The sequence below is a fragment of the Emys orbicularis genome, chromosome 8 (genome assembly GCF_028017835.1).
Source record: "Emys orbicularis isolate rEmyOrb1 chromosome 8, rEmyOrb1.hap1, whole genome shotgun sequence".
Classification (NCBI taxonomy): Eukaryota; Metazoa; Chordata; order Testudines; family Emydidae; genus Emys; species Emys orbicularis.
This window is the reverse complement of record NC_088690.1, coordinates 84,884,619-84,906,250: the sequence shown is the minus strand read 5'-3', so window position 1 is coordinate 84,906,250 and position 21,632 is coordinate 84,884,619. Positions and strand designations below refer to the sequence as shown.

Genomic DNA, 21,632 nt, shown 5'->3' with positions numbered 1-21,632 from the left:
CAGATGCTTGCCTGTGACAATTGTCTGTTTCAACTTCTATTTTCCCCAAATGCTCCTCAGTGGAGGATAGAAAACACTATTTCTTGCTGTGTACATTCCTGGGTTTTATCAGCCAAACAGTCGCTGTTCCTTGGATTCTCAAAGCTGAGGACCAAGTTAGTGCTCACCACAGATGATTTAGTTGGGGATTGGTCCTGCTTTGAGCAGGGAGTTGGACTAGATGACCTCCTGAGGTCCCTTCCAACCCTGATATTCTATGATTCTATGATCATAAATGATGTTTGAAAGCAGGAGTGCTTGTATTGGTGTGATATTTGGACCCTGTATCACCTGATTTCAAATATCAACTAAGATGTTCCCTTCCCTTTCCCAGTCCCCAAAGAACTTTCAATTCCAATTTTCCCCTGCCTGAAACCCTTCCCTAGCAGGTCAGCACCCTTGCTTATCCCTAGACACTTCTTTAGAGAAGATAGTGGCATCTCCCCCACCCAGTTAGGGGTCCAACTAGTTCTTCAGGGGTAGCTAGCTGCATTACTTCTCCTCACTTCATCTTGGTGGACGTGGCAAGTAGGCTCCCGCCTCCTCAATCTACCATTAAATATCGGGTCAGGCATTGGACAAAGGATATTTGATCCACATTTGTCTCACTGAATAGCACAAATATTTGTCATATTTGAATGGTGTTTTTATTTGTCCATTGCTAGGGGCTGGTTTATTAGTGATTATTAATTGTATTACTGTAGAACTGAGGAGCCCTAGTCATGTACCTGGACCCCATTGTGCTAGGTGGTGTACAAACACAGACCTAAAATGATAATCTCTGCTCCCAAAGAGCTTACAACATAAGATTTGGTATGGGTCCATAATGATTGGTCCCAGTATACAGGGTGCAATATTCCACCTGGTAACCACATGTGTGGAGATACACTCATCTTTGTGAGACTGTTGTTTACATTATAATATCTGTAAGCAAAGCAGCCATCTAATGGAGGTAGATAATTTGTAGGACAGTGCAGGAAGGGATAGCAAAAGCTTTCACTCTGACACCTAAGATCACACCGACAATAATAATGAGAAAAACGGTAACCTCTTTGATAAATTTTGGCCAAAGCAAAAGCTTCCTGAGCATTCAGAAGGATGTAAATATTTATTATGTAATTAATGCTGCTCAGTCACTTCTTAAAAAACCCTAGAATTTTTTTGTAGAGCAGCTTAAGTACTTATCGATTGAGAACTTTTATAACTCTCAAAATGGAGGCATCCCCATATCTCTACAGGTATTTTAAATGAATTGAATTAATCATAGGCTTAAAAGTCTCTAGCGATCTTCGTTAGCTTCCCTGGGTTTAATTAAAACATCTGTGCGCTTTTAATTTATCTATTCATCCAACTCATATGTCATGTTTTTAACACACCCCAGCATGCTCTGCATCATTTTTAACCCAATTTCCACTTAACTAAAGCAATTAAATTCACCCCGGATTAATTAAAGCATCCATACTTTAGTGCTTAAGTCAGCGTGTGCTGCTTTCCCCACATGGTTTCTGAATGTCAGAGATTTGACACACCTGATGAGTTTTTTGTCCTTCTGGAAATTTTTCTGAGAGTCCCTTTCTTGCTTACTAATGTGCAGTTTGACAGAACTAGAATAGAGAACTTGGTAAGCCTCAAGTCTGGACCACAGAACTAAAGACTTGTAGATCATGGCTGTTGTGAATGACCATGCATTTTGAGTCTCTGTGCATATCTATTTCACCACAGTCCTGTCAGAGTCCCACAACCTGGCATCATATTTGGTTAACAATGACAGCAAAGCTTTTTGCCTAGCGAACCAAAGTTTAGATTTTTGTATATCTCCTGCAACAGCTGATGACGTTCCTAAAACTAAAAGAGACAGGGAGCATTCCTTAAACTTCCTTAGGTGTTAGTGAAACAATAAAACACTGAATCTTGAACTGGTATCTTAGCGGGTAAGTAAAGGGGGAAGTAGTTTTCAACTGTTGTCGCCCAAATCTTGAGCTGAGCGTTCACTGCAGTTCAGGATGTGGTGTACAAAAGTTGCTTAAAAACACTTTAGCATTTCCCTGATCCTGGTTTGATCTGTGCCAGCAAACTCCTAAACATAAGTATAAGCAGCCTGAAGCTTCCTTGAAATTGTGCCGTTTGCCAGCAGCCCTAAGGAGCCCTTACAACAGCTAGCAATTTCCAGGGCATAAGGACAGTTCAGCCATTCCCCTTGTTTCCTGGCCACATACCCTTCACCTGACGGATGGAATAGCTGGAGAAGAGGGGTCTTGGGGCCACTCAATCTAAGGATCCCCCTATACTGTGGGGGATTCTCTAGTGAACAGTTATGTCAGATTTAGAGCAGCTTTGTTCCAGGGGAGCAACACAAAGATAACCTACTATAGCCTGGGATCTGGCCTTATATCTTATTTTACATTTTCACATCTATACAGGTACCTACGATAAAGCTCTTCGTCCAGTTACGGGTCAAAATGTGCACCTGGTTGATTAAAATGGGTCTGAGCAGAATTCAGGAGAGCCCGTTTTGTCAAACAAAACCAGCAGCTCCTGAAGTCCCCGCTCCTGAAGTCCCCACACCTGAAACATTGATTTCTCTGACCCCTTTTGATTTCTGATTTTTAGCAAGCACTAGATCAAGCAAAACCACCTTTGTACCACCTTTCTGATATTTTCAAACAGGGTGCCTAAAGTCAGGCTCCTAAATAAAAGTGGGCTGAGGCTTGCAGCTTATACTGATTTCAGTGTCGTTAGTGAGTGCTGAGCCCTTTTGAAAATGAGGCTACTTACATTCAGGAACCTAAATAAGATTTAGGAGGCTAACCTTAAGCATCCAGGTTTGGTCTACGTCTAAATATGGAAGGCTTTGATATATGACTGTAGGACTAAATTCAGTCCTAGCATTAACAAAGTATAACTCCACTAGCTACACAGAAGTTTCACCTACTTACATTAGGCCAGAATTTGCCCACTAGGATTTATATAGAGATAAACTAGCATGTGCCATTGAAATGTTTCACTTGGGTTGCTAAGGAAAAAACCAAGAAGGATACAGGTTGTAGAACCTTACTGTAATGTTATTTTGCAGATCTATGAAATAGGTTGTTGTAGGTGATCTATTTCACATAAATCTTTGCAGCAGTGGGACCTTATTTCCAGTTGAGTTTGATGCTGAGAGTGAAATGGTTGGTCTCAATTTAGTTTCTTGTGAACGATAATCCATCTCCCTCTCACACAATGTGCACGCACACACTAAACATGCATATTATATCAGTAGCAGCAGCTTAATCTTTGTTAAGAGGAAGTCCTGGTTTGAGTTATTACAGAGGCTGAATTAATTATTCCCTAGAGAAAGTGTTCCCAGAAGGTCAGCTTTGAGATCATTGGTAAGAAATCCACACTATATCTGTCTCTACTACAATTCCCAGTGGAATAATAAAGAACTTCATTTCTAATTTGGCAGTTCTGTATTTTATATATCATATAAACACATAACTAGGAAACTGTGCAGCTTTGTCTAAACAACATACAAGTATTGCTCTACCACTGGGAATGCAGATTTTTTTAAGAGAAATTAAGCACTGAGTGTTAATGAAACAATATTAAGAATCTGAAAAAGAATTCTACTGTTGCTATATTCTATATTACAGAAGAGCATATGCTCCACATTTATATTAGTTGTTAGAGGTGCTATGAGAGAGTTAAAAAATCTTAATCTGGGCTCCTATTGAATTTTGGGGTTTTACATTGTGAAGTTGCACAATTTTCATATTAAGAACCAAGAGGAAATAGAGTTTGGATATAGAGACCTTTCTTTCTTTCTTTCTTTCTTTCTTTCTTTCTTTCTTTCTTTCTTTCTTTCTTTCTTTCTTTCTTTCTATATTTTTTAATCCACTCCTCCTCCCACCCAGCAACACATTGTAAGGCTATTTTGGCTCAGGAGACAAACCTAACCTACCACAGATGAACTTCTCCCCACACTTCAGGGATGGGAGGATGATGGGATAAAGTCATGTCTGTAAGCCCAGACACACACAATTTAGAGTTCTGTTTTGTAGACTCAAATGTGGTTGGTTCACCTGAGCTAAGTTTGGATTGTGTAAATATTTAGTTGCTGGACCCCAGCAAAAATTAGATACTTCGGTTTTATTCAAAGATACTTGACTATATTTTCAACTGGCCTCATGCATTCCCATTTGTGCATGCAGTTCATTGTTTGATCACCCAGCTTTTCAGCCTAGACATGCAAATACCTGTGTGCATGTACAGAACATGTCTACACACAGTGATGTAAGTACACATACTTGCATGCATATTTTTGGGATTGCAAAATCAGAGGCTGTCTCTGAGCACATGGCCCTTACTATATATCCTTCTGTGGCAATTTGCATGTGAACATCTGTCATTTTTAAATGAATTTAAAAGATAGTAGACTGGAAATTCTGCTAAAGTACAATTACTGAAATTCTTTTGAAGCATCTCGGGGGGTGGGTCAGCTTTTAGGCAGAGAGCTGGTTAGAAAGGGGCTTGGAGCTGTGAGCAAAGAAACTGCCTCCTGCCTTTTGATTCCTGCTGTGTTCAGAGAAACAGAACTATGTACATTCTGTGTAAATAAATATGACTGCATCACAGATACCTGGCTCTATCATCAATTTCGCTTCTAAGGGGAAAAACCCGCACAGCCTTGAATATTGGCTAACTACTAGGGTCACAATGAGCAACATTAACATTGGTCTGAATATATTCCTTCTAATCAATCCTTTCATTTTTAAAAACGTATAGATTGTTGCAAAATAGGACCCAGTCGTCCTAATGGGATCAATAGGACAACTCAAGGGAGTAGGACTGCAGGATTAGGTCCCAAGTGTATAATGCAGAAATAGCTTAAGTACCACTGTGAACTCATTCTTCATTCTACATCTGATATTTCAGTGCTTGCTGGTGGTTCAAGTTAAGGGGAAAATAATAGTAATCATACAATAAAAATAAAGGCCTTTTTAAAAATGGAATGCAGCTCTTGTGCACCAGTATTTTTAACTTTGTAGAACTTAGCATTGCTGTCCAGTCATGGTGGGGAGTGGGAAAAGGGGGAAACATTCTCATAGTTTTCAACAGATCTACTGCCACCAAACAATATCAGGCAAAGTAATGCATCCTCGCCCCTTCTTAAGACCCTCTCTGTCTGTCATTCTTGTTTTCTCCATTTTTGTGGCTGGTAATCATCCTCCCAGTCTTTAGCAGGCACTGCAGTTCATATAATTGCCATTTGCACTGTTCATTCTTTCTCAGTCCCAGCCTTTCTCCTAGTGGCAGGATGAAAGTGATGCAGATGGAGGCTTGAATTATTGCTTTGCCCAAGATGCCCAAAGTTATGGACTAAAAATGATGAAGTTTTGGGTACAGATCATTCAAAACACCATGTAAGAAAAAAATTGGCCAAACTAGTGTTGTATAGCAACATGCAATGGGACTTACTTCGAATGCATCATTAGAGCCTTACTCTCTGTAAATCAGGAATTACTCAGGTGTAAAACCAGTGTGACATCAGAATCAAATCCATTCATTTTGACTTGTTACTGATAATCATTGCAGACTTCTCCATAGTTCTGAATATTAAGTCAACAGTCTGAATAATGAATAGCAGCTATATATTGAGTATGGACAGCAAATGTGTGTGCTTGTATTTATTATCTACAGATAATTAATCATACCCATACTTTGAGTAATCAAATACTGAATTATTAAAGTCTGACTTAGCATTTTCCATTAAATTAACACCTTTAAATGTATCAATCAGTAGCTTAGCAGTTTATTTTTAGAGCACTTTTATGGGCTTTCATATATGACTCAGTGTGCTCTCTTTATCTCATTGCATTTTCCAGCTGCCTGCCCAGTTCTGTGCAGTGGCAATGGACAATATTCCAAAGGAACCTGTTTGTGCTACAGTGGTTGGAAAGGGCCAGAATGTGATGTACCCATCAGCCAGTGTATTGATCCCTCTTGTGGAGGTCATGGTTCTTGTGTTGAAGGAAACTGTGTCTGCTCTGTCGGCTACAAAGGAGAAAACTGTGAGGAAGGTAAATGCTACAGTACAAACTCTGTCTCTGCTTTGAGCTTGTCTTATGGTTTGTGGAGCTAAATGGGAGGGAGGGCAGGGAAGAGGAGAAAATGCTATGATTATACTGTAGTGTAAAACTATTATAACAGAGAGTACTGAGGAGGGAATTTCAAAATTTTGGTACCTCCAGTTTTACGGGCCTGTGAAACTTTAAATTATATTTTTTGATCTGCCATGTAGTTAAGGTCCTTATTATTCTGCAGTGGTAGAATTGTCTGCCACAGGTAAATCTGGGTGATTCTTTTGTTGAAGAGTCAAGATGATTCTTTTCTTTCTTTTTTTAATGGATTATATTTATTGAACATTTAAAAAATGTAAAATGGTGAAACAAACAAAAGAGAGAAGTGGTATAGAAAATGGCATAATTGAAAACTGACAAAAGGTAAACGTTTCAGTCATAATTAATGCAGAAAAGAGGAGCTGGATTTAGAAGACTGCGGGTATCCATGTCACTTGAGGCATCATGTAGGGTAAATCACTCTTGTTACAGACAATCTCATAGAATTAAAGAAAAGTAGATGGTACATAGGAAAGACACCAATTTAATGAATGCTAAAAAGCTCCTTGTATTGAAAATGTAAGTAGCCGCAGTTTTTGTGTAGACAAAATGGCCTCACAGTAAATGGTCATAGATCAAGCCCAGCAGTGTTTGTTCCTCATCTCTTCTGTTGCAACCTAGATAAATTGGAGCGCTGTCTCTTTTTAATCTTGTTGTTTTAAAAAGTTAATTTAATGCTCCAGAGCAGGGATGGGCAAACATTTTGGCCCGAGGGCCACATCTGGCTATGGAAATTGTATGGCAGGCCATGAATGCTCATGAATTTGGGGGTTGGGGTGCGGGAGAGGGTGAGGGCTCCGGCTGGGGGTGCGGGCTCTGGGGTGGGGCTGGGAATGAGGGGCTGGGGATGCAGGAGGGTGATCTGGGCTGGGACAGAGGGGTTTGGAGGGCGGGAGGGGGATCAGGGCTGGGGCAAGCGGTTGGGGCACAGGGAGGGTCAGGAGTGCAGGCTCCAGGCGGTGCTTACCTCAAGCAGCTCCCAGAAGCAGCGGCATGTAACTCCTCCGGCTCCTACATGGAGGCATGGCCAGGCGGCTCTGCACACTGCCCCATCCACAGGCGCCACTCCTGCAGCTTCCATTGGCCATGGTTCCTGGCCAATGGGAGCTGCAGGGGTGGCGCTTGGGGCAGGGGCAGCGTGCAGAGGCCCCTGGCTGCCCCTACGCGTAGGAGCCAGAGGGGGGACATGCCGCTGCTTCCGGGAGCAGCGCAAGCCCTCGACCCCACTCCCCGGAGGGAGCTCGAGGGCTGGATTAAAATGTCCGAAGGGCCAAATGCAGCTCCCGGGCTGTAGTTTGTCTACCCTTGCTCCAGAGGGTTCCTAGATAGACAGCTCTGAAGTCCTCTGCTTATCATCACAACAGGGTCGTGTTAGTACAAGTCACCCCATCTGGATCGGCCAGTCAGTGTTTCTCAGCTTGGGTTGAGATGGTAGGTCTGTGACCATTCTGATTCAAAACTTGGCTCTCTACTGAGCATTCTAACTGTGGCGTAAGAGGAGTCTATCTGCTAAGAACTAGATTGAGAGCACTAACTCATCTCATAGGCTAGTAAATAGCTCTTCTCCCATCAAAGAACATGATTGGAGAAAATACAGGGTTTCCCCGCCCAATACCACTATGTTTCAGACCTATTCTGTAGAGATCAGATCCTCCATCCTCATAAGTGAATGGGACTTTTGTCCCTTAATTTGCTGGAAGCAGATAGATGCCCATAATCCTTAGCCTCACTACTAGACTATCAACACTGGGTTAATTAAGCCAACTACTATAGAGTGTTTTCCTGTCACCTTCTCCCAGGAATTGTTTACAGCACCATATGGATTAAGGATTTAATCCAAAAGTCAGTGGAGATCTTTCCGTTGATTTCAGTGGGCTTTGGATCATGCCAAAAGTGGTCAATTCAGTAGTGTCCTTGCCAACTCCCAGAAAGGGAAATTTACAGTTCAGCTGGCAGTAGGTGATTAGTGGGGGTTCTTACAACATTATACAATAAAATGCCCAAATATATCTAACATTCTCATGGAATTGCATAAAAATCATCAGTGGTGGAAAAGACTGATTAAAGCACATCCCTCTGCATCCATCCCATTCCAGGGTGCAGGAATGTTCCCTTAAATATAAATGTTACCTTTTGTTCAGTCTAGTTTAAAATTAGTTATGAGATTCCACCTCATCCCTTGTTAAAATATGGTAGATTCAAAAGAATAATTTAAAAGATGTCAGCATTAGGAGGGCTTTCCTGATAGTTAGCCTAAATTTACCTGTCTTTCATTTCATCCTATTAATTCCACTTTGTGCCACACTAAACGATTCCTCTCCTACCTTGGTTTTTATAACCTTATAGACAGCTATGACCAATCCTATCTTCTTTTGTTATCATTTAGCCAGGTTATACATATTTATTAATTTGTAGCTGCCTCATGAAACAGTTCCTCCAGACACTCAATCATTTGTGTTGCTTTTCTTCAGATTCCCTCCAATTTCTCTGCATCTTTCTGATGCTGAGGTTTCCAGAGCAGAACACAGCATTCTAGGTGCCGTTTCACCCAAATACATATTGGAGTGTTTTAGGGATTCCATAAACATTTGCCATTAATTAAATTCTACACTAATTATAAATTGTAATCCCAAAAGTCTATAAGAAATTATAGTAGGGTTGTGGCATCACTATAGTTAAGGTGAGGATAATTTACTGTTTAGAGTACTTTGTGGATTTCAGCAGCCAATTTTCCATACTTACTCAGATTGCCTCATGAGGATTCAGAGTAGGGTTAGTGATCCAAATTTGAGGCCCTTTAAGCAAGAGCTGCCACAGATACAGTCCCCCCCCCCCCTAAAAATTATGTGACATCAACATTTTATGATACTTACAATATTTGTATAAGGGGCAGGAGGAAGCAGAGCTGGTATCTGAGTATACAAGCCAGCCGAGAGTTGCCCGATGCTACCATCCCTTGACCCTTTGGTCTAAGGATTCCCCATGGAACATCTCCTCTGCCCTGTAGAGCACTCTCATATATGCTACCTTATTGTTACAAATCCTCAGGGCAAGAATAGATTATTGTGCTTCTCTGCTTCCACAAGCACAGAAACGAGGTGTTTGTGATCCCTTTGGTGGAGAGACACCTTTCCTCATATCGTAGCATGAGCGGTGGCGACCTGCTGCAGATAATTCCTGCACTGATCTGTACAGTTGTACCTAACACAATGAAGGCAGTTGGAGTGCCCCCTGTAGAGCAATGAGAGAATACAATTCTGTGGGGCACAGCACATAAAGTAGCACTCTTACTTAGTCATTCCTCCTATTTGTTTATGATAGGGCAGCCCTGGCTGAAACATACTTTACAATATATCCACAGTGGCTCTTGCCAGCTCCAAAGGGCTGAGTTTAAGGTTTATTTAAGTACTACCTGCGCTGAAAATTTTGGAAGGGTGTGAATGCCAATCAACTTTAACTGTGCATTAACAAAGTTTCGGAGCAGTGAATTTGTATGTTAGGAAGGAGGATGTATCTTCGCAGGCAGGCTTGCTAACCTAGTGAGGAGGGCTTTAAACTAGGTTCACTGGGGAATGGTGACCTAAGCCCAGAGGTAAGTGGGGAAGTGGGATACCGGGAGGAAACACAAGGAGGAGGGTACAGTACAGGAAGCCTCCTGATTCATACTGAGAAAGTAGGGCAATTGGCTAGTTATCTTAGGTGCATGTACACAAACGTAAGAAGCCTGAGAAACAAGCAGGAAGAATTGGAAGTCCTAGCACAATCAAGGAACTATGATGTGATCAGAATAACAGAAACTTGGTGGGGCAGTTCACATGACTGGAGCACTGTCATGGATGGGTATAAACTGTTGAGGAAGGACAGGTATGGGAGGAAAGGTGGAGGAGTTGCATTGTATGTAAGAGAGTGGTATGATTGCTCAGAGCTTCAGTATGAAACTGGAGAAAAGCCTGTTGAGAGTCTTTGGGTTAAGTTTAGAGAAGAGAGCAACAAGGGTGATGTCGTGGTGGGAGTGTGCTATAGACCACCGGATCAGAAGGATGAGGTAGACGAGGCTTTCTTCCGACAACTAACTGAAGTTTCCAGATCACAGGCCCTGGTTCTAATGGGGGACTTCAATCACCCTGACATCCGCTGGGAGAGCAATACAGCAATGCACAGACAATCCAGGAAGTTTTTGGAGAGTGTTGGGGACAACTTCCTGGTACAAGTGCTAGGAACCAACTAGGGGCCGTGCGCCTCTTGACCTGCTGCTTACAAACAGGGAAGAATTGGTAGGGGAAGTAGAAGTGGGTGGCAACCTAGGCAGCAGTGACCACGAGATGGTTGAGTTCAGGATCCTGACAAAAGGAAGAAAGGAGAGTAGCAAAATACGGACCCTAGACTTCAGAAAAGCAGACTTAGACTCCCTTAGGGAACTGATGGGCAGGATCCCCTGGGCGGCTAATATGAGGGGGAAAGGAGTCCAGGAGACCTGGCTGTATTTTAAAGAAGCCTAATTGAGGGCGCAGGAACAAACCATCCCGATGTGCAGAAAGAATAGCAAACATGGCAGGCGACCAGCTTGGCTTAACAGTGAAATCTTCGGTGAGCTTAAACTCAAAAAGGACGTGTACAAGAAGTGGAAATTTGGACAGATGACTAGGGAGGAGTATAAAAATATTGCTAGAGCATGCAGGGGTGTAATCAGAAAGGCCAAGGCACGATTGGAGTTGCAACTAGCAAGGGATGTGAAGGGTAACAAGAAGGGTTTCTACAGGTATGGTAGCAACAAGAAGGTGGTCAGGGAAAGTGTGGGACCCTTACTGAATGGGGGAGGCAACCTAGTGACAGATGATGTGAAAAACCTGAAGTACTCAATGCTTTTTTTGCCTCCGTCTTCAAAGACCAGGTGAGTTCCCAGACTGCTGCATTGGGAAACACAGTATGGGGAGGAGATGAGCAGCCCCCAGTGGTGAAAGAACAGGGTAAGGACTATTTAGAAAACCTGGACACGCACAAGTCCATGGGTCCCAATCTAATGCATCCAAGGGTGCTGAGGGAGTTGGCTGATGTGATTGCAGAGCCATTGTCCATTATCTTTGAAAATTTGTGGCAATCAGGGGAGGTCCTGGACGATTGGAAAAAGGCAAATATAGTGCCCATATTTTAAAAAGGGAAGAAAGAGAACCCAGGGAACTACAGACCATCTGCCTCACTTCAGTCCCCGGCAAAATCATGGAGCAGGTCCTCAAGGAATCCATTTTGAAGCACTTGGAGGAGAGGAAGGTGATCAGGAACAGTCAAGATGGATTCACCAAGGGCAAGTCATGCCTGACCAACCTGATTGTCTTCTATAATGAGATAACTGGCTCTGTGGATATGGGGAAAGCTGTGGATGTGATATATCTTGACTTTAGCAAAGCTTTTGATACGGTCTCCCACAGTATTCTTTTCAGCAAGTTAAAGAAGTATGGATTGGATGAATGGACTATAAGGTGGATAGAAACCTGGCTAGATTGTTGGGCTCAACGGGTAGTGATCAATGGCTCGATGTCTAGTTGGCAGCCGGTATCAAGCGGAGTGCCCCAGGGGTCGGTCCTGGGGACGGTTTTGTTCAACATCTTTATTAATGATCTGGATGATGGGATGAATTGCACCCTCAGCAAGATGACACAAAGTTGGGGGGAGAGGTAGATACGCTGGAGGGTAGGGATAGGGTCCAGAGTGACCTAGACAAATTGGAGGATTGGGCCAAAAGAAATCTGATGAGGTTCAACAAGGACAAGTGCAGAGTCCTGCACTTAGGAAGGAAGAATCCCATGCACCGCTACAGGCTGGGGACCGACTGGCTAAGCAGCAGTTCTGCAGAAAAGGACCTGGGGATAACAGTGGATGAGAAGCTGGATATGAGTCAGCAGTGTGCCCTTGTTGCCAACAAGGCCAATGGCATATCGAGCTGTATTAGTAGGAGCATTGCCAGCAGATTGAGGGAAGTGATTATTCCCCTCTATTCGGCAAGGTTAGGCCACACCTGGAGTGTTGTGTCCAGTTTTGGTCCCCTCACTATAGAAGGGATGTGGACAAATTGGAGAGAGTCCAGCGGAGGGCAACGAAAATTATTAGAGGGCTGGGGCACATGACTTACGAGGAAAGGCTGAGGGAACTGGGGTTATTTAGTCTGCAGAAGAGACGAGTGAGAGGGAATTTGATAGGAGCCTTCAACTATCTGAAGGGGGGTTCCAAAGAGGATGGAGCTAGCCTGTTCTCAGTGGTGGCAGATGACAGAACAAGGAGCAATGGTCTCAAGTTGCAGTTGGGGAGGTCTAGGTTGGATATTTGGAAACACTATTTCACTAGGAGGGTGGTGAAGCACTGGAATGGTTTACCTATGGAGGTGGTGGAGTCTCCATCCTTAGAGGTTTTAAAGGCCTGGCTTGACAAAGCCCTGGCTGGGATGATTTAGTTGGTGTTGGTAGTGCTTTGAGCAGGGGATTGGACTAGATGACCTACTGAGGTCTCTTCCTATCCTAATATTCTATGACTCTATGATTTAATAAGCAATGCTTGAAAAGATAAGGTTTTAAAAAGAGAAATGGATTGCAGAAGGCAAGCTGTATTAACTGCAAACTTGGAAGGGACAATAACATGAAAAGAAAGGTTAAAATAACCTTTTGCATACATCATTTGGCAAATAAAATAAAAATTCCATAGCAATGACATTGCTACCTCAAAATTATTTCCCTTCTGTAAATATTTTACACATTAATTCAGGAGCTATTGAATAAAGGATGGAATATGAAATGGTTTCTCAACATTTTAAGCATTCACCCAGTCTTATTTAAATTTTCTAAATGAATTAAGTGCATAACAGAACAGGTAAACATACCTGAATTTATATTAAAGTATGAAATCTCTTCTGTTGATTTGTGTGTCTGAAAAGAATGGGTCAGTTTGATTCATATGCCATTTTCTAACTGGGAAAAGAAATTAGTAACTGTGGGTCAGCATTTTTTTCTTCCAGTTAGCATTTTATTTCTGATATTCATCATAGTCATATCATTCAAACAATTTACCTGAAATGGCAGTGGCACCAGAATCGATATTTGCAATCCACAATTTTTGCTGCATAAACACTCTTGCTCTATTAACAAATTTGCACATGAAAATGAAATGGCATATTTGTCAGGTTTCATTCAGTATGGTTTGGGGAGAGACAAGTGAAATTGACAAATTAGGTTAAGTTAACAGTGTTTTTCTTGTCAGCTTCATGGTTGAGTCATTTTTCAGTGACATTTAACTTCATAAGTGTAATTCATGATTCTTTGGAGGTTTAGAGTACATATTGTTCAGAAAACTCCTTGACCTCTTTTTTTTGTCCTTAGGGATACAAATTGCATTCTCTACCCTTTTTGTCAAATCTACAGAGAGCCCAACACTAAATGAGTTCTAATGATCTAAGCTGCCAAGGGGCTGTGGGTTCTAAGTCTCACATACTTAACTGCTAAAGCACACTATCCTTTGTTTAAACACCACAGAGATTCCATTTCTAAATCTTTATTAAATAAATAACCCCCTTCTGAAGATGTGGGGCTAGAACCTTAGCTGGAGTAAATCAGTTTAGCTTCACTGAAGTGAATGAAGTTCTGCCAATTTACACCAGCTGAGGATCTGACCCTAGATATCAACCCTAAAAGCATTGTATAAAATTGGAACAAGATTTGAAACCAAAGTAAACTCACTGCTCCTTTAAAGTCTGAATGCTGTTACTCAGCCAGATGATGGATTTTAAATAGCTGTAAAATGTATTTATCTAGAACAATAGACAGGTTTAGCGCAAGTTATTCTATAAAATAAGTGTGTGTGTGTGGAGGGGGGGTGATGACAGGTGTATTCTGAGGTAATAAATCTCAACTGCTTTTCCTCTGCCTGCGTACCATAATTCAAGAAAGTGGAAAGATGGCTAATTCATCTGTAAGAGGGATGTATTTTTCATTCTCTCTGCACTGCTTTTATTATTGCTTCAATTTTAAGTGGATGGGTTATACATTCCTAAAAGCTACCCCACATCAGTATTCAACAATACTTTTTATGGCTATCTGTACTTGGAGGCAGAAATTTAAAATAGCACACATATTTTATTATCTCTTTTTTCAAAATAAACTTTGGGATTTACCCATTCCAAAATTTCTTTTAAATATAATAGATAAAATTCACCAAACTGTAATCTTTTCCCCAGAGTCAGGATGAGCTCTGAGGGTCATTCAAAGTTAGTTTGGAGGGTCTTTTTATAATAATAATAATTAATAAAAAATTAACAAATAAATTGTTTGCCGGATTGAGAAGAAATACCAAAATACTGCGGAAGAGACTATTCTGACTTTTGACAGTACTTTGGATCCTGCCAAAAGCAGAAAGTGCCAACATCTCAATGGGGACTCTGTTCTTCTGAAATATCCAGTTTAATTTAAAGACCAAAGAAGTTTGGATAAACTTCTGAACTTTTGGAAGCTTATCTGAACTGAACATCCAAACCCTCCAGGTTTGCCTATAAATAGTAAAATATGTTATATTTCCAAAACCAATTAACTGAATATTAAATTATTTGCAAAAATGTGGCCAATGCCATCATTATAGTCCATAATCTCACTAGAAATGCTATAGTAATTTATTCCTGTAGTATTGTAATCTGAATTAAAATTAAAAAAAATCAAAAAAATTCGTGTCTGCTTCAATCCTGTGCAAAGTACCTGATCTATATACTCCTGTTTAAAGGTTCTATAATGTCTCTTAAAATAATTTGACAAGAATTTGTGTTTATGGAAAAGGCTGAGATTTGAAAGATCAGGTATTGTTCATGCAGAGTTCAGTGAAATTGTCTCTTCCTTCATTTAGAAGGATAATCTTTGGGAAAAGATGAGAGATAAATCACTTTCATTATACACGCCGTACTTCATATTGCCTCAAGAGTGAATGCCAATCATTCTTAGTTCTTGAGTTGTGAACTAGTCAAGGCATTAATTCATTTTACTTAGGACATCAGTTTGATCTTGGTCATCAGTTCCATAGTGGAAGGTTGTTCATAAACCTTTAGGTTGACATTTACAGTAAGGTGCAGTTCACTTAAACAAACGCTTGATATAAGGTAAACACTTTGAAAACTATGATGTCACCATGAGTTCACTTCTGATACAACAATAGCATCCCATTGTTCAGTGAAATCCAAGATGACACCTGCAAATGTCTTTCCACCACCATAAAAAAATCCCATTTTAAACAACTACCTTTTTTTCAGATTGAGAAATGGGGAAGATGTATCTTGGCTTTTGTTAAGAGAAGAAATATGGCTACTGGTTGGAACAGGGTTTAGGCAATTGGGATTCTTAGGTTCTAATCACAACTCAGCCAATGACTATGAATAAAATATTCAAAAGCTCATGAGTGACTTAGAAGCCTAACGGAACCTGAAAGTCAGTGAGTCTTAGGCCCCTGAGTATTCAAGTCACTTTTGAAAATGGGACTTGAGCTCCAAAGTCATGTAGGTGCTTCTGAAAATGTTAATCTCTATGACCAGGGGCAAGTCACTTTATGCTTCCATTTTCCATGTGTGACATGGGTTTAATAATATTTCTCTTTTATAGTACTATAACTTAAGTAACAATCATAACAATTAGTTAAAGTTGGTACATTATTTTTTTCAACTTTTAGAGCCTGTATCCTAGCAAATAGAAAGACATTTTGTCTTCACCAGTTCTCAAAACAGATATAAATGGTCTAAAAAACAACTGCAAGAGTTTGGTATATTCACTGTAATAGTATAAACTTACAAAGCACTGATCTGTCCAGCAGTATCATCCAAACTATACACCTGTAGGAACCAACCTTTATTCACACAGTATTTGTTTTGTTTTCTTTGTTCAGTTGATTGCTTGGATCCAACCTGCTCCAATCAAGGTGTTTGTGTGAATGGAGAATGTCTCTGTAGCCCGGGCTGGGGTGGCCTAAACTGTGAACTTCCCAGAGCCCAGTGTCCAGACCAATGTAGTGGGCATGGAACATACCTCTCTGACACAGGCCTCTGTAGCTGTGATCCTAACTGGATGGGTCCTGACTGCTCCGTTGGTAAGAAAAATATTTCTACCCTGCTTTGCAATAATCTACCTGTCCTGTTTACTATACTGTTAACATTCGAATATCAAATACAAGTTTAAAATACAAATTATTTACATGAGACTTACATTACTCTTTCAGCATCTGATCAGTGAACAGTTTGTTATACTCTAGCTATTATAAATGAGCAGCTACATGATAGATACTATACATTATAGTGTTCTGAACACAGGACTGGGATCTAGGAAATACTGTGTTCCACCTCCCTATTCTGACACTGGGGCCTGTGGTAAGTCACTTAACCTCTTTGTGTCTCAGTGTCCCCATTTGTAAACAAAAGGGTTTATACTAATAAGGAATAATTTTAAAATATTTTCAGAATTGTATATCTATCAGGCCTTCTCTGCCCCCAGCTGGAGGTGCCCTGATACACACAACCTAGGAAATATCCACTATGGCCAGGGTACCAACAAAATATAGTCCTTCAATGGCCTAGATCAGGGGTGGGCAAACTACAGCCCGCAGGCCGGATCTGACCCGTCAGGGCTTTGGATCTGGCCTGCGTGATTGCCACCCCCGTGGTGCCGTGGAGCTAAGCGGAGGGAAGCAGCTGGCACCACGTCCCTGCGGCCCCTGGGGGAGGGGGGACAGAGGGCTCCGCGTGCTGCCCTCACCTGCAGGCGCTGCCGCCCACAGCTCTCATTGGCCAGGAACAGGGAACTGTGGCCAATGGGAGCTTCCGGGTAGGTAACCGCAGGCGAGCGCAGTGCGCGGAGCCCTCTGCCCCCCCTCCCACAGGGGCCGCAGGGCCATGGTGCCGGCCACTTCCGGGAGCAGCGCGGAGCCAGGGCAGGCAGGGAGCCACCCTGGAGCTGCTCCAGGTAAGCAGCCCCGGGCCGGAGCCTGCACCACAAACCCCTTCTGCACCCTGCCCCAACTCCCTGCCCTGAGCCCCCTGCTGCACCTCGCACCCCAACCTCCTGCCCTGAGCCCCTCCCACATTCCACACCCCCTCCTGCACCCCTACCCCCTGCCCTGACCCCCTCGTACACCCCGCACCCCTCCTGCGCCCCAACCCCTTTCCCTGAGCCACTTCCTGCGCCCCGCACCCCCTCCCACACCCCAACCGCCTGCCCCAGCCCTACATTCATGGCCCTGCATGCAATTTCCCCACCCAGATGTGGCCCTTGGGCCAAAAAGTTTGCCCACCCCTGGCCTAGATGGGCTAGTAAGAGAAAATAACCAATCAGGAGCCAGCAGACAAGTTAAGAAAGATTGCCTGCTTTATTTTAGGGGGAGTGCTGGGTGAAGCTAGGATGGGAGAGGAGTGGTCTAGTCCAGCGGTTCTCAAACTTCAGCAACCCAAGGACCCACATTTTTATTTAAAAATTTTTGGGGGACCCCCAAATCCTCCGCTCAGCCCCAGGTCCCACCCTAATCCACCCTTTCCCCCAAGGCTCCAGCCCCGCCCCACCTCTTCCTGCCCCCTGCTCACTCTATCTCCCCTCCCTCCATCACTCACTCTCCACCCACCCTCACTCACTTTCACCATGCTGGGGCAGGGAGGGGCAGGCTTTGGGAGGGAGTTTGAGTGCAGGAAGGGATGAGGGGTGCAGCGCTCACCTCGGGTGGCTCTCTGGCAGTGGCTTCTAGGTTGGAGAGCCAGGGGGTCTCCGTGCACAGCCCCTGCCCACAGGCACCGCCCTTGCATCTCGCATTGGACGCAGTTCCCGGCCAATGGGAGCTGCGGAGTCAGAGGTCGGGGCAGGGGCCGTACATGGGGACTCCCTGCCCCTGCACAGGGGCTGCAGGAACGTGGCTGGCCACTTACGGGAGCAGCAGGGAGCCAGGGCAGGTAGGGAGCCTGCCTTAGCCCCACTGCACCGTTGGACTTTTAGTGCCTACAATCTCCTGGTTTGGCTTCAGTAGCCTCCAGGAGATAGAGCTGTTCCCTGGCGTGCAGGTGCTGGGAGGGTGATTTTTAATAAAAAGCAAAGTCTCATTTTGGTGGGCATATGAGCATGCCACACTCTGCATATAGTTTACAGGAACAAAGTGCCAATTCTAGTCACTTTTCACCACATGTTTAGTGACCCATTCCCAATGACAGTGCTCAGTTGTAATCCTAATTCTATTTTTTTCACCAGAAGTGTGTTCCGTAGACTGTGGCACGCACGGGGTGTGCATTGGCGGAGCATGTCGCTGTGAAGAAGGCTGGACAGGAGTGGCCTGTGACCAGCGCGTGTGCCATCCCCGCTGCACGGAACACGGAACCTGTAAAGATGGGAAATGTGAATGCAGAGAGGGCTGGAATGGGGAGCACTGCACCATTGGTAGGCAAACGACAGGCACCGAAACAGGCACATATTGCTTTCTTTTCATAAATCGTAGAAACATAGTTACTATTGTGTATTGTAATAGGCTGTTCCTTTAAGGACCCTACTGCTTCTAAACATTAGCTCAGCCTCTCAAAACCCAGGGTAAAATGCAGAGGAACTTCATTTGAAGAAAAAAAAAAAAAGAACAACCTAATGGACATTAACAAGTAGAGATGTAACAAATGGTCCATCAAGGTACCATCTGAGCCAAGCGGTTTAAACTTAACTAAACATTTCTTTGTGTGAATGGCATCTTTTTTAATTTCCTGGTCTGGTGCATCAATGCTTCCCTGCTACTATATATCACATCAAAACCACATCACCACAACACCCACCAAGAGCAGGGGTCAAGTTGAGGGGGAATAGTGCTCCTGTTGCTACAGAAATAGCTCCCTAACATTTTGCCCCGTTGTGCTGTGACAGTGGGCATGGTGTTTGCATATAGACAGTCACAGCATGGGAGGGTCTAGCCAGTACTATAGCATGCTGGTGTACCCTTTCCTAATAGCATGCTGCTTAGTATAGCATTGGCATCATGCAGCGTGCCGTGACTAACATGATTGCATCTCAACTGTGGTACGTCACCCTGGGAAGTTCCAAAAAAGATTTTATATGTATATAACATAATTTCAAATTTAAATGATTTAAATGTTATTTTCAACAGGAATGAGTTATTGTGAACTCAGTTCTTTATTTCACCCTCATAAAATCAGGTAGTATAGTGTTTATTCAAATTCTCATAAAATTGCTGAAAATGGTATTTTCCCTCTTCTGTGAGCAAAACTGGGGAGAGAATGTTTCTAATTGGGCCTATGTCTACTAAGAAATCTGAGCAAAACCACTGTGGAACAGAAGAATCTGTATGCAGATTGAAAGAATATGCACTTTAAAGGCAGTGTGGTTTTCTCTTTGCAGTCAAATCTGTCCATTCTCCATAGCCAAATAAATGATATAGGGAAATCAAATTCTCTTTAAAAAGTCCAGTGGGTTAGAAACATAGATGAAATTATTTTAATTACCTTTAAAAAGACATTGATACATTTAGCAACAGAGAGGAAGCATGTGAATTGAAATTTTCATGGCAACTGTGGACCCTAATGGGACAGACCTATTACTAGTGAATTGTTCTTTCTTAAACTAAAACTGTGGTCAAAATCTTGCACCCCTTGAGCTGCTTTTCTTTTAAGTTCCACCTTTGAATCTCTCTGGGTGTATAAACCTTTTGGGAAACACATACCGATTGGATACCAAAAATATATCCTTATAAATTAATTAATTAATTAAATGTGGCCTGCGTATTTTTAGGGCATATCATTTTACATTGTGATGCTGTATGCTTCAGACATGGTCTGACGATATAATTTAAATCAAAGATTTTGTGATTCAGCAGTTTGTCACCAACCAACATGCAGAGTGTTTTTTCCACTTTTGTCCTCTGCATCTATTGCCCCATTCTCACTTCTTCTGCTAGGATAATCAGGATATTTTATCACTGTGCTGTTTATTCTCAGACTTTAAAAAAAACCAATAACCGTAATCCCTGCACTGTGTCAAAGTGTGAAGTAATTACCTTTTCCAAAAAGGTTTACCACCTTGCGCTGAATTTTTTTTCGCTTTGTAACCTTTTGAAATATATTCCTATATTTTGATGTAATTGAAATCTACATTACTGTGCACACAAAAAGATGCCTATATTGGATTGCTTGATGAAGTTTTGTGTTAAGTGTTACGTGCACTAGTCAATATGCCAGGTTATAAATAGGATAGATGACCTGTGAGGGGAGATTTTTTTACCTTTTTTTCACAGGTATGAAATGTACACATTTTGTTAATGTTATCAGCATACGTTACCAAAATTGTTCTCACGAGGAAGGAAAAGGTGTTTCTCCTAAGGAGAATAAGATATCTTTATGCCGCTTTTTCATTAGAAAAGCACGTGTCGAACTTTTGTCTATGTGTCTGTAGCACAGATGGGATTTGGGCAGAAGTGCAGTTCTGTAAATGTAATTATCCCATGTTTTAATATCAAGCCTGTCTCTAGTATAAATAATGAGCTGTTTAGACAAATACATATATATGCTAATTCTTGTGATTGTGCTTGGAACGTAAAGGAATTTCATATCTCTGTCATTGTCCTAAGCTGATCTCACAGCAGCACAGAAACTGTTGTCACTGAATTCAATAGAGAGTGAGATAACAGTATTTTCCCACTGTTTTTATTTTTAGCATAGTGATTTACCACCTTTTTTTTTTTTAAGGAAACTCTCATCAACATATATAAATTAAATGACACAGTTTACAACCATAGAATTTGTTGTTCTCAAGGAGAGACTAATAGTTTGGGAGGAGAATATGTTATTTAGTTCATTGTAAATATTAGAGTTGGGGGTAGATATGCACTGAGAATGGGCTTTGGGGGTAGACGAATTAAGATAAATGCTCTATTTTGTGGGGAAATGGAGGATCTGAAACACACTCAAATATTTTTTCTTCCTCTTGAGTTCCTTTAGGAATAGATCACACTGTACTAACGTGGCAGTGGAAAGGTGACAGCTGTTGCAAACTGGAGGTGTTCACACTAACTCAGAACATTTTACTTTATTTGATGCCGAATTATTCCTTTCCAGAAATCAGAACATATTTTAAGCATTCTATGTGACATTTCAACTCAGACTGTTACAAGCTAAGTTTCCCTCTGGCTAAATTCTACAAAAAGGGTGGTTTCTTCCTCTATTATTGCATTCTAACAAGGGAAATCTGAAAAGTCTCCAAAAATCCTAGTGTGAGCTCATTGGAAAATATGTTTTAAATCCAAATCAACACTTTTCTGAATGTAGCAGTAGAGCTAAAGTATAAAAACAGAAGAACATTAGTTCAAAAGAGAAGTTGCACACAGACTTTGTAAATACACATATATCAGTGATTTATGGATAGCCAAATAACTGAAAAGAGAGAGGGCAAGTGG

The 21,632-nt window shown here is 42.0% G+C and overlaps 1 protein-coding gene across 12 annotated transcripts in view; it reads left to right on the top strand.

The window, feature by feature from the left end:
- TENM2 (teneurin transmembrane protein 2) overlaps positions 1–21,632 on the top strand; it is an 812,220-nt gene that overhangs the window by 674,072 nt on the left and 116,516 nt on the right. For 6 of the 12 annotated variants that reach the window (XM_065409743.1, XM_065409740.1, XM_065409748.1 and 3 more), the window contains 3 exons: positions 5,907–6,101; positions 16,101–16,301; positions 18,437–18,622. In XM_065409743.1, coding sequence (XP_065265815.1) covers positions 5,907–6,101; positions 16,101–16,301; positions 18,437–18,622 — 582 coding nt within the window. Of the gene's footprint in view, positions 1–5,906; positions 6,102–16,100; positions 16,302–18,436; positions 18,650–21,632 lie in introns of all 12 variants that reach the window. The other 6 variants (XM_065409745.1, XM_065409742.1, XM_065409739.1 and 3 more) reach the window with 2 other exon arrangements.